The 17,514-nt window shown below is 48.3% G+C and overlaps 1 protein-coding gene across 4 annotated transcripts in view; it reads right to left on the bottom strand.

The window, feature by feature from the left end:
• LOC140716503 (RAC-beta serine/threonine-protein kinase) overlaps window positions 1-17,514 on the bottom strand; it is a 153,191-nt gene that overhangs the window by 13,347 nt on the left and 122,330 nt on the right. For all 4 annotated transcript variants that reach the window (XM_073029294.1, XM_073029296.1, XM_073029295.1 and 1 more), the window contains 4 exons: window positions 15,539-15,607; window positions 11,065-11,187; window positions 7,340-7,468; window positions 3,777-3,991 (listed from right to left, as the gene is read on the bottom strand). In XM_073029294.1, the coding sequence (XP_072885395.1) occupies window positions 3,777-3,991; window positions 7,340-7,468; window positions 11,065-11,187; window positions 15,539-15,607 (536 nt within the window). The remainder of the gene's footprint in view (window positions 1-3,776; window positions 3,992-7,339; window positions 7,469-11,064; window positions 11,188-15,538; window positions 15,608-17,514) is intronic.

The following is a 17,514-nucleotide window of genomic DNA, read 5'->3' on the forward strand; positions in this document are numbered from 1 at the left end:
TTCCCGTCTGGTTTAGCTACTAAGCACGGTGGAACCGTTTTACTGACTGGAGAAGGGGCAAAGGCAGGTTACAGACACCTGAAAACAGTCGCTTCAGGCAGATGGGGCTCGTCAGCCGAGGCTGGCAGCTCATCGAGGAGAAGGAAAACTGATCTCAAAGCTCTGCTGCCGTGCAACTGTACCCACTCACGGGGAAGGCTTTGGGAGTAAACTCCGAGTGAAAGATCCGAGGCAGTCCCTAAGGCAGTCCTACATTGAATTCAACGCTGACTGGTAACTCCTGCGAGGCTGCTGGTACCAAACTGTATCGGTCTCCGCCGTTCCTTTGGGTTCACCAGCTGCGTGGAGAGAGGGAGCCTGCTACATGGGCAACAGCTTGCTCTCCATATCGTACTGTCCAGGCTTGCGTATCTAGACAGCCAGGATGCAACATCCATGGTCAACCCTGACCAACGGAGGGCTCACAATATCAGGTTTGATCCGTTTCCAATTTTACATTTGCCAAATCAAATGGTTATTCGCCCTTCTCCCACAACACATCTTGTGGCCCTTAGTCAGCTGACACTAATGCTTAAAGCTGTCACTGTATGAGCGGAAGGAAGCTATTTATCATGGTGAGCAATGGGATCAGGGTTCAGTGGGACCAACGTCATAAACAGCTTATTTACACCAAGTCTAAAGTAGGAAACTGGACAGTAACTCGTAAGAGCAGAACTGGCCTACTCGGCGCGTTGAGTCTGCTCTGATATGACCTGAGAAAAGTCTGCTCCAATACGACTCTGGGGACCTGCGGGCACCACAGTAATGCAGAGGTCAGCACGACGCTATTACAGCCCGGGCTGTTGGAGATTGGAGCTTAACTCTGGCGTCATCGATACGTTCTCCCCATGGAATGCTGGATGTTCTCCAGGTCCACTGGGTTCCTCCCACAGTTCAAAGACGTACGGTGAGCAGGTTAAGTGGCCATTGTAACTTGTTTAGTGATTAGACTAGGGTTGACATCACAGGCTGCTGGGCAGGGTGGCTTGAAGGGCCAGAAGGACCTAGCCGGGATGGGATGGGATGCAGGTGGATGGATAGATAAACCAACAAAATGGAGAGCTTTGAGACGTCACAAGTCACATCAGGAAATTAAGGCAGGTGACCAGTTGTCTATTTGCAGAGGAAAGAATGCCAAGGATAGAGTGGCTCACGGAGGGAATTGCAGGCTCTTTTAAGGACTGGCGGATGAAGCTTCGGCCGCCAGCGGTGGTATGTTCCTCAGGAATGGACGACAGCATTAACAGCGAGGTGCTACGCATGACGGTGTTGCAAAGGACTGGGCTGATGGCACAGTTGCCAGTGGCGCAGTGAAAACTCAGGAAGCACAAAAATTTTCTTTATTCAGTAGCAGGGAAAGAAAAAACAGATGAGCTTCATCAGGGGATGCATGGGGGACAGTCCAGGGATTCACTGTATGTACTTTGTTAATATATTTGCTTTGAACTATTACAATGCAGGCTGAACTTTATATCCACCTTAGGTTATAGCAGGGCTTCTTTTCACTGAAATAGGGCAAAAGGAACAGCTCACAAGAGAACCTATACAGCAGGTGCCTGCAGCCCCACAACAACCAGCAAATAAGTCTGCTGATCTCCCAAATGCTTCTACTTTTATTTAGAGACTTTGCACAATAGCAAGCCCTTCAGGCTCAACGAGCTCATATGACCAATTAACCTACCAACCCTCAACTCTTTGGAATGTGGAGGAAACCAAGCAGCCATGGAAGAAAATATAAAGACAGTGCTGGGAATTGAACCCAGGGTGCTGGCACTGTAAGTGTCGTGCTAACCACTATGCTACTGATCCATACCTAACGTATGGGCTATACATCATCATTATGTGCCATGGCTATTAGCGCAGATGATCATGGTCTCATGACCATGATTGCTCTTGGAAAACTTTTCTACTGAAAGTGGTTTGCCATCGTCTTCTTCTGGGCAGTGTCTTCACAAGATGGGTGACTCCAGCCATTATCAATACTCTTCAGAGATTGCCTGCCTGGCCAGGAGCTACACCACGCCCAAGGGTGACCTGCAGGCTAGCGGAGGAAAGGTGGGCCTTACACCTCCTTTGGTAGAGACGCATCTCCACCCTGCCACCCAAGGGCTATACACAAGCCAGGTATTATGAAGGCCTGCATGGTGCATTTAATGCTACTTGAAATGAAAGACGGCAGACAGAATGAAAGGGAGTCCTTGGGAGAAAAGTTAGGACCACAGCTGTTTACAATATACATTAATGATTTAGATGAAGGGATTAAAAGTAACATTAGCAAATTTGCAGATGACACAAAGCTGGGTGGCAGTGTGAAATGTCAGGAGGATGTTATGAGAATGCAGGGTGACTTGGTTGGGTGAGTGGGCAGATGCATGGCAGATGCAGTTTAATGTGGATAAATGTGAGGTTATCTGCTTTGGTGGCAAGAACAGGAAGGCAGATTACTATCTGAATGGTGTCAAGTTAGCAAAAGGGGAAGTACAACGAGATCTAGGTGTCCTTGTTCATCAGTCACTGACAGTAAGCATGCAAGTACAGCAGGCAGTGAAGAAAGCTAATGGCATGTTGGCCTTCATAACAAGGGGAGTTGAGTATAGGAGCAAAGAGGTCCTTCTGCAGTTGCACAGGGCCCTGGTGAGACCACACCTGGAGTATTGTGTTCAGTTTTGGTCTCCAAATTTGAGGAAGGACATTCTTGCTATTGAGGGACTGCAGCATAAGTTCACAAGGTTAATTCCCGGGGTGGCGAGACTGTCATATTTTGAAAGATTGGAGCAACTGGGCTTGTATACACTGGAACTTAGAAGGATGAGAGGGGATCTGATTGAAACATTTAAGATTATTAAGGGATTGGACACACTAGAGGCAGGAAACATGTTCCTGATGTTGGGGGGGTGGGGGTGGTCTAGAACCAGAGGCCACAGTTTAAAAATAAGGGGTAGGCCATTTAGAACGGAGTTGAGGAAAAACATATTCACACAGAGTTGTGGATCTATGGAATGCCCTTTCTCAGAAGGCAGTGGAGGCAAATTCTCTGGATGCTTTCAAGAAAGAGTTAGATAGAGCTCTTAAAGATAGTGGAGTCAAGGGATATGGGGAGAAGGCAGGAACGGGGTACTGATTGTGGATGATCAGCCATGATCACAGTGAATGGTGGTGCTGGCTCGAAAGGCTGAATGGCCTACTCCTGCACCTACTGTCTATTGACTGGACACTGGAGTGCTGGGGTGGTGTGACTGAGCTGTTGTTAGGGTATATTCTGGAGCTGGGGTACATAGCAAATATTTATCTCAACAGAAACCAACCTTCAGATCTGAATATGGATTGTAGATTAAATTTAAAATGCAACTTAGAACAGGAAACATCCAATTGGCTTCAGACGTCTGCAAATGCACGATTACAATCAACACTTCACCGCATGAATATGACTCAGAGACCGCGGTAATTAACGCTCATTTTGAGTGTATTGGTGAGAAGATCCAGATGTTTGAAAAATTACATGAAACTGAAAAGAAGCATTATGAGTGCATTGTAATTTTAGAAAATGTCCTGTTATTAAAAATGTTGGGTTGGGAAGCCCCTCTCTCGAGTGACCCAAAGTCTGCAGCTCGTGTGTGTCCCAAATAAAAACTTTTATGACTTTCACATCCACCAGCTGTGTCTCTCTGGTGACGTCATTTACAGTTACAACACTGCGATTTCGGATCTTTAAGAAACATGCCCTTCAATGCCCTTACCTCTGTTTGGGATCTTTCTTTAGGAGCCCTGAGAGGAGCATTTTAGCTTCTGGCGACAAGGTGCGAGGGAACCGGATCTCTTCCATCAGGATCAGCTCAAAGAGTTTCTCGTGGTCCTGGTTGTAGAACGGCAGCCGGCCGCACATCATCTCGTACATCACCACCCCGAGGCCCCACCAGTCCACGGCTCGGCCATAATCGTTGTCCTCCAGTACCTAGGGGGAGATCAGAGCAGCGGTCAGAGACAGCACCTCGGGATCCAGTACGGAAATCTCAAGCTTCAAAATCCCAGATGGTGAACCAACAGCAAAGGAGCAACAGATTCTAGTTTCTACTTCTCCCAGCCGTATTTATGCAGTTATTTGTAGCAATGAAGATTCAGGAGCTAGGCCCCTGGTGCTCCTCTTTCTTCCCTTTCTCCCATGACCATTCTCCTCTCCTATCAGGTTCTTTCTTCGAGTGGTTTGCCTTTTCCACCTAATACCTTCCAGCTTCTTACTTCACCTCCCTCCCCCACCCACCTAGCTCGACTTATCACCTTCCAACTTCACCCCCCACCCCCTACCCCACAGGCTCCACCCATCACCTACTAGATTGCCCCACTTTCCCTCCCCCACCTCCGTGTTCTGCCAACTTCCCCCTTCCTTCCCAGCCGCAGGGAAGGGCCTCGGCCCGGAACGTCATTCCACAGATGCTGCCTGACCTGCTGAGTTCTGCAATGTGCATGTTGCTCTGGCCCTCTACCGGCCAGCGCACCTTGCTTTGGTGGGTTACACGTTATCTACTCTTGAAGGAGATGAGCAGTTGAGCCCAGGTGACCACACAGGAGGTCCGGAGCAAGGGTCAGCCCAGATTCACAACTTCAGATGCAGCATCCCCAACCCAAACCGCTGGCAGAGCCCTCTCCCCCTCCCGGGATCCCAAACCATCGGCAGAGCCCTCTCCCCCTCCCGGGATCCCAAACCATCGGCAGAGCCCTCTCCCCCTCCCGGGATCCCAAACCATCGGCAGAGCCCTCTCCCCCTCCCGGGATCCCAAACCATCGGCAGAGCCCTCTCCCCCTCCCGGGATCCCAAACCATCGGCAGAGCCCTCTCCCCCCTCCCGGGATCCCAAACCATCGGCAGAGCCCTCTCCCCCTCCCGGGATCCCAAACCATCGGCAGAGCCCTCTCCCCCTCCCGGGATCCCAAACCATCGGCAGAGCCCTCTCCCCCTCCCGGGATCCCAAACCATCGGCAGAGCCCTCTCCCCCTCCCGGGATCCCAAACCATCGGCAGAGCCCTCTCCCCCTCCCGGGATCCCAAACCATCGGCAGAGCCCTCCCTGGACTCCAAACTGCTGGAACAGCTCCCCACGAACCTAAATCACTGGCAGAGCCTCCCCATGACCCCAAACCACTGGCAGAACCCTCCCCAAGCCCTCCCTGAACCCCAAACTGCTGGAACAGCTCCCCACGAACCTAAATCACTGGCAGAACCCTCCCCAAGCCCTCCCTGAACCCCAAACTGCTGGAACAGCTCCCCATGAACCTAAATCACTGGCAGAGCCTCCCCATGATCCCAAACCACTGGCAGAATCCTCCCCAGGCCCTCCCTGAACCCCAAACTGCTGGAACAGCTCCCCATGAACCTAAATCACTGGCAGAGCCTCCCCATGATCCCAAACCACTGGCAGAATCCTCCCCAGGCCCTCCCTGAACCCCAAACTGCTGGAACAGCTCCCCATGAACCTAAATCACTGGCAGAACCCTCCCCAAGCCCTCCCTGGACTCCAAACTGCTGGAACAGCTCCCCATGAACCTAAATCACTGGCAGAGCCTCCCCATGAACCCCAAACCACTGGCAGAATCCTCCCCAGGCCCTCCCTGAACCCCAAACTTCTGGAACAGCTCCCCATGAACCTAAATCACTGGCAGAACCCTCCCCAAGCCCTCCCTGGACTCCAAACTGCTGGAACAGCTCCCCATGAACCTAAATCACTGGCAGAGCCTCCCCATGAACCCCAAACCACTGGCAGAATCCTCCCCAGGCCCTCCCTGAACCCCAAACTTCTGGAACAGCTCCCCATGAACCTAAATCACTGGCAGAACCCTCCCCAGGCCCTCCCTGAACCCCAAACTGCTGGAACAGCTCCCCATGAACCTAAATCACTGGCAGAGCCTCCCCATGAACCTAAATCACTGGCAGAGCCTCCCCATGACCCCAAACCACTGGCAGAACCCTCCCTGAACTGCAAACTGCTGGCAGAGCCCCCCCCCCCACGACCCTAAACAACTAGCAGAACCCTCCCAGACCCAAAAGTCACTGGCAACGCAACCCCCCCACTCAAAATCACCAGCAGCACAATCCACCCACCTTGGAAAGAGGAAAGTTACCCATAAGGATTACAAGGGAGAGCTGTGCCCTACCAGTTAACTGGGAGACTGAAGTGCTAGTAAAAGGGACTAGACACTAGAAACTGCAGATGCCAGAAATCCAAAAAAAAAATTTGAAGGTGCTGGAAATTCAAAGCAACACATACAAAATGGTGAAGGGCTTTGGCCCGAAACGTCGACCGTTTACTCTTTCCCATAGATGCTGCCTGGCCTGCTGGGTTCCTCCAGCGTTTTGCGTGTGTTGTACAGCAATACCATTCGGCCCACCAACTTGCTGCACTGGTTTATTTTCATTGCAAACTTCAGGAGAGGGAAACCAGGGGTCCATGGGCCAGTCCTCATTGGAGGATCAGAGGTGGAGAGGGTCAGTGACTTTAAATTCCTGGGTGCCACTTTAAATTTAAGAGGGTCAGCAACTTTAAATTCAGAGGTCCTGTCCTGGACGCATCATATAAACGTAACTGTAAAGTAAACATGACAGTCTCTCGACTTCCTTAGGAGTCTGCGGAGATTTGGCATGTCATCAAAAACCTTGGCGATCTTCTGCAGTTGTGTGGTGGAAAGTGTGCTGACTGACTGCAATACGGCCTGGCATGGGAACACCAATGCCTCAGAGAGGAAAATCCTACAACAGGTAGTGGGACACGGGTAAAGCCCTCCCCACCACAGAGCGCTGCCGCAGGAAAGCGGCATCCATCGTCAGGGACCCCCATCACTCAGGCCGTGCTCTTTTCTCACTGCTGCCATCAGGTACAAAAGCGTCAAGACTTGCAACACTAGGTTCAAGAACAGTTACTACCCCTCAACCACTTGGCTCTTAAACGAAAGGGATAACTACATTCATCTATTGAGATGTTCCCGCAACCAATGATCTCACTTTGAGGGCTCTACCTTGTTACCTCATGCTCTCGTTATTTTTTGCTATTTATTTATATTTGCGTTTGCACAGTTTGTTGTCTTCTATGTTCTTGCTCTTTCATTGATCCTGTTTACAGTTACTGTTCTACACAGTATGCCCACAGGAAAATGAATCTCAGGGTTGTATGCATGTTCTCTGATAATAAATTTTACTTTGGACTTTGACTTGGAGGTTGCTTCGGGAGGTACAGAGAGAACGGGATCCCAGCTCCCTGGCTGTGCTGCTGTTCTGTGTTGAGGAATTTATGGGTGTAGGTCAGGAAAACTCACCTCGGGGGCCAGGTACTCTGGGGTCCCGCAGAAGGTCTTCATGGTCGCACCGTCCGTGATCCCCTCCTTGCAGAGGCCGAAGTCTGTAATCTTGATGTGTCCGTCTTTATCCAACATGAGGTTTTCCAGCTGTTGGAAAACCAAACACACGTTATACACTGTCCGACACAAACTCATCTGCTGGGGCTGTTGTTGAAATTCCCTTCCCCAGGCCCGTGACTAGACTCGCTTGTAATGACTCTATCAATATTTTCTCATGCGTTGTCCCAGTAGAGTTTCTGGGACATTTTGCTAAATTAGGTACTTTGCATCCAGAACTATTTCCAGGTAGCGGACGATTTCCTTCCACGCTACTCTGACGCATTGGGAAATCGCATGCTAGGCAAGTTCCACAGTGGCTTGCCATTGCCTTCTGCCGGGCGAGTTGTTTTTTTAAAGAGATCACCAGCTCTTAACGGGAGCCGGCTGGATTCGAACTCGGGACCTCTCGCCCCAAAGTCCAGCAATGATGCCACTATGCCACTTGCCGGCATTTTGCTAAATTAAAGACATTATAAAGACCAGAGAGATGTTAATACACATTAGGGCATATTCTGGAGTAATGGTCATATATTGATTTCAATAGCAACCAGTCATCAGACCTGAAGGTGGATCGAGTTTAAAATGCAGCCCAAAACAACATTATTCCAGGAGCTGCAGACTGGCATTGATTGCGAACCGGGAAATACCCATTCACCCAAGGTGTCTGGAGTGTTGGTGTGAAGATGGAGGTGTGAAAACGATCTGCAATTCAAAGGAAGCATTGTAGCTACATTCTAACTATAGAATTGTCCTGCTATCACTTTTGATCTTTAGCATATAAGAATGTCATGTATATTCGGTCAGGCGGGCCTCTTCTTCCAAGAGTGTCAAGTATGATTCCTACTTGTTTGGCTGAATATAGACTTCTATATCCTCCAGCTTCAGTGTCTCTATGGTGACTTCATTCACAGTCACAACAATATGCAGGATTGGATTACCAGGTGGGCTTGTAATAAGCCCCAGTGAGTTAAGTCTGCAGTGGGGACGCCACGGTTAGCACGACGCAATTACAGCTTGAGGTATCGATGTTTGGAGTTCAATTCCGACATCAAGTCGGTACGTCCTGCGGTACGCGTGGGTTTTCTCTGGGTCCAAACACGTACCGGTCGGCAGGTTAATTGGTCATTGCAAACTGCCCCGTGATTAGGCTCGGGTTAGATCAGAGTTGCCGGGCAGTGTGGCTCAAAAAGCCAGTCGGGCTTACTCTGCGTTGTATCTCCAAAATAAATACATTAATAGAGACAGCAACACTGTCAGTGATGCTATCCTTTCAGGAACCGTTACCACCCCTCAATCATCAGGCTCTTGAACCAGAGGCGATAACTTCATTCGCCTCATTGCTGAAATGTTCCCACAGCCAATGGACTCACTTTCAAGGACTCTTCGTCTCATATTCTCGATATTTATTGCTTACTTATAATTATTTCTCTCTCTTTGTATTTGCACCGTTAATTGTCTTCTGCACTCTGAACACCCTAGTCGGGTGGTCTTTCATTCATTCTCTTGTGGTTATTATTCTATAGATTACTGGGTAAAATGATTCTCAATATTGTATATGGTGACATAAACGCATTTTGATAACAAAATTTACACTGAACTTCAAACTTTTTCGATGCGGTTATTATGAGGTGTTCTCCACATGGGGATGTTTTGAAAGAAACAGGATACCCGGGCAGAAACAGATTTCTCCTTACTACTTGGGATCCTGATGCCTCTAAGTGGGTTCCGAGCGTATCTTGCACGAGGCCACTGCCTCCAACTCAGGCACACAGACAGCATTACAGGTATGCGTCACTTAAAGTCCACGATTCATTCTGTGAAATCGGACATTATGTGATTTGGACGCTGGGTGAACACATTATATACCTAAGCATTTTGGTGAGCCTTGTAGTTTTCAGTGAAGCCGATCCTTTAACAGCTTTGAGAATTTTCTCTTTGTTTTTCAGGATCGGCGTGATTGTTGAGTGCGACATGCCTAAATCCCGAGCAACAGCATTCACTGGTTTCCACCTTCATATTGTTTAATAACCTTTAGTTTCACTTCCAAATCAATGCTTTTCCTTTGCCTCTTGCTGCAATCACTAGGAGTGGTTTTGCTGCGTTTGGAAGCCATGATGCACTTCACGGTAATATTTTCGAAAGAAAATTAAACAGAGAGATGACGCTACTACACTCAAGAGACACGCGATTGGTTACATCTGTTACGTCACATTCTCCGATCGGGACTACAGACGTATATGCGATCGGCCGTTACGCGGCGCACATCTGTATAGACATAACTGTGCTGAGCGGGTCAGATGGCATTACTGACAACGGAGAGAGTGATCGTTCATAATCGCGTGGAAATCCAACAGCAGAAACTCGATCAAAACCCTGGATCTTGGTTTTAAGCCCGAGTCTCTGAGCAGGATGTTGTGGAAGTTGTGGCAAAGAAGGGGTTAAGCAGCCCAGGCAAAAAAGGTCTTAAAAGAGTAAAATTTCCCTTTGCATAGCCGGGGGTGGAGCCTTAGGCATATGAAGATAAGATAAAGATGTAATCGAAGGATACAAGCCACACACACCAACTAAGGGATAATTACTTTAACTTCAAAGTATCACTGGTTGATAACTGGTACTTCCTGTTGACACCTGAATTGTGAATGGTGTCTGATCTTACAGATAAGCAATTTGAGCCTACACACAATATCAATACCTGTAACTGCCGGTCAATTCTGCACAAAAAATGGCATTTCTCTATTCAGACTTCTGAGGAGTGTGGGTGACAGGAACCGGGCTGTTCTCCTTGTGGGCAAACTAATGAAGTGTAATTGAGGAATGAGTGTGAGTTTTCAGAGCAACGACACTGTAAACCACAGCGTTTTGACAGTGGGTTCATTACCATCTCCTGCTTGCTTTGAAATCTATGCTCTCCAGGCACAGGAGAGGGTCCAGAGGAGGTTGACGAGAACGATTCTAGGAATTAAAAGGGTTATGATGGCTCTGAGCCTGTACTCGCTGGAGTCCAGAAGAATGAGTGGTGGATCTTGTTGAAGCCTTTCGAATACTGGAAGGTCTAGACTGGATGTGGAGAGGATGTTTTCCTATAGTGGGTGAGTCTAGGACCAGAGGGCACAGCCTCAGAATATGACGACGTCCCTTTAGAACAGAGATGAGGAGGAATTCCTTTAGACAGAGGACAGTGAACCTGTGGAATTCATTGCCACAGATTGTGGAGATCAATTTATTGGGTATATTTAAAGCAGAGTTAATAGGTTCTAGTAAGGAGTGTCAAAGTTTATGGGGAAAAGTTGGGGTTGAGTGGGATAAATTAGCCAAGATGGAACAGTGGAACAGACTTGATGGGTCAAGTGCCCTAATACTGCTCCTATGTCTTATGGACACATTACCATCTCCCCCTTGCTTTCAGATCCATGCTGGTCAACAGGTGGCCATATCTACCACTTTGAACGCACCTCCAGTTCCAACTCTACCTTCATGTTTTTGATCATTTGTCCTTATGCCTCACTTCATTCTTCACCTTATTCCTTCGACCATAATGAAGAGTCGAGATCCTTTTCTCATTGACCCAACGCCTGCAATGACCCCGTGCCAATTCCTTCCCACCCAGGACCGTAAATCCATGGAGCTAACGGCTAGACACCCACCTTCAGATCTCTGTAGACGACGTTCTTGTCGTGGAGATAATCCAACGCGGAGACAATCTCAGCCCCGTAAAACCGAGCACGGTCTTCAGTGAACACGCGCTCTCGCGAGAGGTGGAAGAAGAGCTGAAGGGAGCAAGAGGGAGAGTGAACACTGGGAACGGAGGGGAAACCTCCGGCCATCATACGCATTCCATTTACTGGCAGATACACATTAAACTACCTGTCCTGAAACCTTTAATCCCTTTCACAAAACTGTAGCTTTTTCAAAAGTAAACAGGAAATGCTGCACTCTTAAATTATCAATTGAAAATAAGGGAATGTTTAACGGAGAAATGACAGTCCAGATGAAGAGTTTCAACTCGAAACATTAACTGTCCACAGATACTGCCTGAGTTCATACTGTTCCTCCTGTTGCAAACAGTCCACGGTCTCCTCTTGTGCCAAGATGAGGCACCCTCAGGGTGGAGGAGCAACACCCTATATTCTGTCAGGGTAACCTCCAACCTGATGGCATGAATATAGATTTTTCCTTCTGCTGAACAAACTACCCCCCCCCCCCACCACCTCTTCATCCATTACCCACTCTGACCCTTTTAGTTCTCATCGCCTATTCCTTCCCCGATTCCCCTCCTCCTTCCCTTTCCCCTGTGATCCACTCTCCTCTCCTTCAAATTCCTTTCTCTCTAGCCCATTACCTTTCCAACCCACCTGGCTTCACCTATCACCTTCTACCTATCCTCCTTCCCCTCCCCCCAGCTTTTTATTCTGGCGTCTTCCCCCTCCCTCCTCAGACCCTGATGGAAGGGTCTCGGCCCGAAACGTCAACTGTTAATTCTTCTCCACAGATGCAGCCTGACCTGCTGAATGCCTCCAGCGTTTTGTGTGCGATACCTGTTAACCTTTTATTCTGACAGGAACATACAACTCTGTACTCTCAGAATTTCACTTTTGAAGGCATCAAATTGTAATGATCTCATTTGTATGCAAGACAAGCTTTTCACTTTATCTTGGCCGGTGTGACAATGACAAACCAGTATCAAAGTCATTTCTGGAATGATGGAGAAGGACTGCATCGCATCTCATCAAGAGGGCATCTGGTAAGACTGTCGTGGCCCAGCTTTCAAAGCCAGGTTTATCACAATGCGCAAACACAACCGCATTTTGTCGATAAATCTGCTTCAAGTCCGCGGTGCCAAAATCAGAGTCAGGGTGACAGAGCACAAACAGCCACATTGCCACGCGCATCAGCACGCCTTCATGAGCTCGTCCTATTTGCTTGCAGTTTGTCTGCCTGCCTCTGAACCCCGCCTACCCGCGTACTTGCCCAAATGTACTTTATAAACGTTGGAATTGTACGCACCTTTCCCACCATACTGTGTGGAAAACACGTGCCCCTCTGGTCATCTGCAAACCTTTCTCCTCTCACCTTAGACCAGGGGTTTTTGACACCATTAAGCAAAAGGTCCGTGGACCCCAGGTTGGGAAGCCCTGCCTTATACCCATGCCCCCTGGTTTTAGATTCCCTGATGGAAAAGACCACCCCACTTTTAACTATACCCTTCATGACCTTGTAAACCCTATAAAGTCATCTCCTAACCTCCTTCGTCCCAGAGAAAACAGTCCCAGCCTATCCAACACCTTATAGCCCTCCTGTCCCAGTAACAATTTCAAAACCTGTCTAGTTGAATCGTATCTTCCTCTGGCAAGGTAGCCAGAACTGCAGACAATATCTTAGTGTGATTGTTAACATCCAAGAAAGGACATGCTGACGTTGGAGAGGGTTCAAAGGAGGTTCACAAGAATTATTCCAGGATTGAAAGGCTTGTCGTATGAGGAGCACTTGATGGCTCTGGGCCTGTACTCACTGGAATTCAGAAGAATGAGGGGTTCATTGAAACCTGTTGAATGTTGAAAGGCCTAGAAAGAGGATGGTACCTACGTGGGGGAGTCCGAGACCTGAGGATGCAGCCTCGGGATAGAGGGACGTCCATTTGGAATGGAGATGAGGAACTTCTTTAGCGAGAGAGTGCTGAACCTGTGGAATTTGTTGTCACAGGTGGCTGTGGAAGCCAAGTCATTGGGTACAGTTAAGGCAGAGGCTGATGGATTATTGATTGGTCAAAGTGTGAAAGGATACAGGGGAGAAGGCAGGAGATTGGGACTGAGAGGGAAAATGGATCAGCCATGATGAAATGGCGGAGCAGACTCGATGGGCCAAATGGCCTAATTCCACTCCCCAACACCTGGTACAAGTGTAACTCAGTGAACCAATTCAGTTGTCCTGTCTGATGGGAGCACTCATACTATACGTCCTCTTCACAATCTTGTCCACCTGTGTTGCCAATGTCAGAGAGGCCTGCAGCCCTAGGCCTCTGCTCTACTATGCATGTCCAAGTTATTGCCACCTCCGATTTGTGTGGCCTCTTGTCCCTTTGATCTAGATCCTGTTGTTACCTTAGACTGCCCATCAAGCAACCAGTTCTGGGGTCATCAGCAAATTTACCAATCATGTCAATAGACAGTAGGTGCAGGAGTAGGCCATTCAGCCCTTCGAGCCAGCACCACCATTCAATGTGATCATGGCTGATCATCCACAATCAGTACCCCATTCCCCGCCTTCTCCCCATATCCCTTGCCTCCGCTGTCTTTAAGAGCTCTATCTAACTTTTTCTTGAAAGCATCCAGAGAATTGGCCTCCACTGCCTTCTGAGGCAGAGCATTCCACAGATCCACAACTCTCTGGGTGAAAAAGTTTTTCCTCAACTCTGTTCTAAATGACCTACCCTTTATTCTTAAACTGTGGCTTCTGGTTCTAGACCCCCCCCCCCCCCCAAACATCAGGAACATGTTTCCTGCCTCTAGCATGTCCAATCCCTTAATAATCTTATATGTTTCAATCAGTTCCCCTCTCATCCTTCTAAATTCCAGTGTATACAAGCCCAGTCGCTCCAATCTTTCAACATACGACAGTCCCGCCATTCCGGGAATCAACCTCGTGAACCTACACTGCACTCCCTCAATAGCAAGAACGTCCTTCTTCAAATTTGGAGACCAAAACTGAACACAATACTCCAGGTGTGGTCTCACCAGGGCCCTGTACAACTGCATAAGGACCTCTTTGCCCCTATACTCAACTCCCCTTGTTACAAAGGCCAACATGCCATTAGCTTTCTTCACTGCCTGCTGTACCTTCATGCTTACTTTCAGTGACTGATGAACAAAGACACCTAGATCTCGTACTTCCCCTTTTGCTAACTTGACACCATTCAGATAGTAATCTGCCTTCCTGTTCTTGCCACCAAAGTAGATAACCTCACATTTATCCACATTAAACTGCATCTGCCCACTCACCCAACCTGTCCAAGTCACCCTGCATTCTCCTAACACCCTCCTCACATTTCACACTGCCACCCAGCTTTGTGTCACCTGCAAATTTGCTAATGTTACTTTTAATCCCTTCATCTTTGCGGTACCCCACTAGCCACTGCCTGCCATTCTGAAAAGGACACATTTAATCCCTACTCTTTGTCTCCTGTTTGCCAACCAATTTTCTATCCGTGTCAGTACCCTACCCCCATTACACATCCAGATCAAGAATGTGTATGACAAGCAGAGGGCTGAGCACTGCTCCCTGCAGCAAAGCACTAGTCACAGGTAACACACACAAAATGCTGGAGGAAGTCAGCCAGTCAGGCTGAATCTTTGGAAAAGAGTAAACAGTCAATGTTTCGGGCTGAAACCCATCATCGGGGCTGGGGGGGGGGGGGGGGGGGTGCCTGAATAAAACAGTAGAGGGAGGAGAAAGAGGCTAGTGGAGCCAGGTGGGTGGGAAACGGCAAAGGCTGGAGAAGAAGGAATCTGATAGGAAAGGAGAGTGGACCACAGGAGAAAGGGAATAAGGATGAGAGCCAGGAGGAAGTGATAGGCAGGTGAGAAGAATGAGAAGTCAGACGAAGGGACTTTCCACTGGAAGGAGTAATCGATATTCCTGCCATCAAGTTGGAGGGTACCCAGACAGAATACCAGGCCCTCCACCCTGAGGATGGCCTCACTTTGGTGCAAGAGGAGGGCACGGACAATCACAGGTCTGCAGTTGGGGGGGGGGGAACCCCTTCTCCACCACCACCCCCTCTCTGAGACTCCACGAAGGGTCCCGGCCAACAGCAGTCACCGTTCATTCCTCTCCAGAGATGCTGCTTGATCTGCTGAGTTCTTCCAGCCGTTTGTGTGCATTGTTCTTCCACCAAGCCAATGTGGTAGCCCAGGATCCCTGGATTTCATCTTCTGAGCCCCACTAGCACACGGGATCTGTCAACAGCCTGTGGTGAGGATTGTGGCGGGTGCTTGCTACGTCCCCTCCACCTCAAGCCAGGTTTTCAACACTGGAACAAGTTAACCCCATAGAGCAGCGTGAGCCGAGGACTCCGGTCTGAAACCAGCGCCACTACACGTGGGGTGAAGACCAAGCACGTACCTCTCCGCCGTTCGCGTACTCCATGACGAAACATAACCGGTCGCTAGTCTGAAATGCATATTTCAGCGTCTGTGAGAGAAGAGAAAGAGAAATCATTGAATAGGAGTCACAGTTAGTGACGGGTAGAGTTACACAGAACGGAAAGTGGCTCTTCAGTAAGATGGATTAGTGTATGATTAGGGTAAATGGGTCACTTAATTATGTCACAATCCTAATTTATTCTCCACACATTCCAAACCACTATCTCCCACACTCACTCACCTGGACACTAAGGCCCAAGCTTACAACAGCCAATTAGACTACCAAAGACACTAGCGAATTTCTACAGATGTGCCATGGAAACCATTCTAACTGGCTGCATCACCGTCCGGTAGGGAGGGGTCAAAAGAAGCTGCAGGAAATTGTAAACTCAGCCAGCTCCATCATGGGCACTGGGCCTCCCCAGCATCGGGGACACCTTCAGGGAGCGGTGCCTCCAAAAGGCGGCGTCCATCATTAAGGACCCCCATCACCCAGGACGTGCCCTCTTCTCATTGCTACCATAGGGGGGAGGTACAGAAGCCCGAAGGCACACACTCAACGATTCAGGAACAGCTTCTTCCGGTCTGCCATACGATTCAAAAATGGACATTGAACCCATGAACGCTGCCTCACTTTGTTTTGTTCAACTTATTAGTTTAATGTGTGTGCACGTGTATGTCTGTAAATTTATTATCAAAGTACATATATCACCACACACAAGCCTGAGATTCATTTTCCTGCGGGCATACTCAGCAAATCTATAGAATAGTAACTATAACAGGATTAATGAAAGATCAACCAGACTGCAGAAGACAACAAACTGTGCAAATGCAAACATAAATAAATAGCGATAAATAACGAGAGATAAGGAGTCTTAAAAATTAGATAATTGGTGTGGGAACATCGCCACTTACTGCAATTCAGTTTTTATTATGTATTGCATTGTACTGCTGCCGTAAAGTTAACAAACTTCACGACGCATGCCGGTGACATTAAACCCAGTTCTGATCTGAACCGACACGTCTTTAGGTCTTTAGGTCTTTAGGAAGACCTGGAGGAAGCCCAAGTGGAGGAACGTGGCAGCTGCTGTGTTAGGGTGCCTTCTGGAGTTATGTGAATGCAGCAGATATTAATTCAAGCATGAACCAGTCCTCAGTTCTTATGGTAAACTGCAAACAGTAAATTGAAGTTAAAAGCACAGGCTGCCACACAGAGAGAAATGCACGAGAGAAATGTTAAGACAATGGGGCTTTGCAGCAATCCAGGCAACAATGGGTTAAGTAAATTCTAGAAAGCTTGCAATTAGCGAAGGTATTTGAACATGTCTCCCACTGTAGACATACAATTCAAAGGAAGCATTGTCAACCCAAAGTAATGAAGGATTGTAACTAATGAAGCTGCATTGAATTACCTACCGTTACCATTGATCTTACGGGTTTAATAAAATACGATGCACTTCTGAGTTTGACAGCCTCTACTGGGAGTCTCTCTAGAATGATGCCTGCTTTTGGTACTGAATAAAGATGCCTATATCACATGAAATGCGTCTCTACCAAAGGAGGCATAAGCTGCTCCCTCCCTCTGCTAGCCTGCAGCTCACCCTTGGGCAAGGTGTAGCACCTGCTTAGCTCCTCGATCGGGGTCACATGAAACCATGGGAGTAGATCGTACAAGCAGCCGGTGCAGATCACAAGTCCTGGTTACGTGACCACTGACTCCAGGCAGACAATCTCTGAAGAGTGTTGATAAAGGCTGGGGTCACCCGTCTTGTAAAGACACCACCCAGATGATGACAATAGAAAACCACTTCTGTAAAACATGGTCGTGGAAAGACCATCATCACCCACATCGTAAAAACCAGCAAACAATACCACCAGTGATTTTGATCAGTCACAACAAGCTGCACAAGGTCAATCCCAGGTGGCTGGATTGGTGAGGCATTACCATATTCAATG

The sequence above is a fragment of the Hemitrygon akajei genome, chromosome 25 (assembly GCF_048418815.1).
Source record: "Hemitrygon akajei chromosome 25, sHemAka1.3, whole genome shotgun sequence".
In the NCBI taxonomy this organism is placed as follows: domain Eukaryota; kingdom Metazoa; phylum Chordata; class Chondrichthyes; order Myliobatiformes; family Dasyatidae; genus Hemitrygon; species Hemitrygon akajei.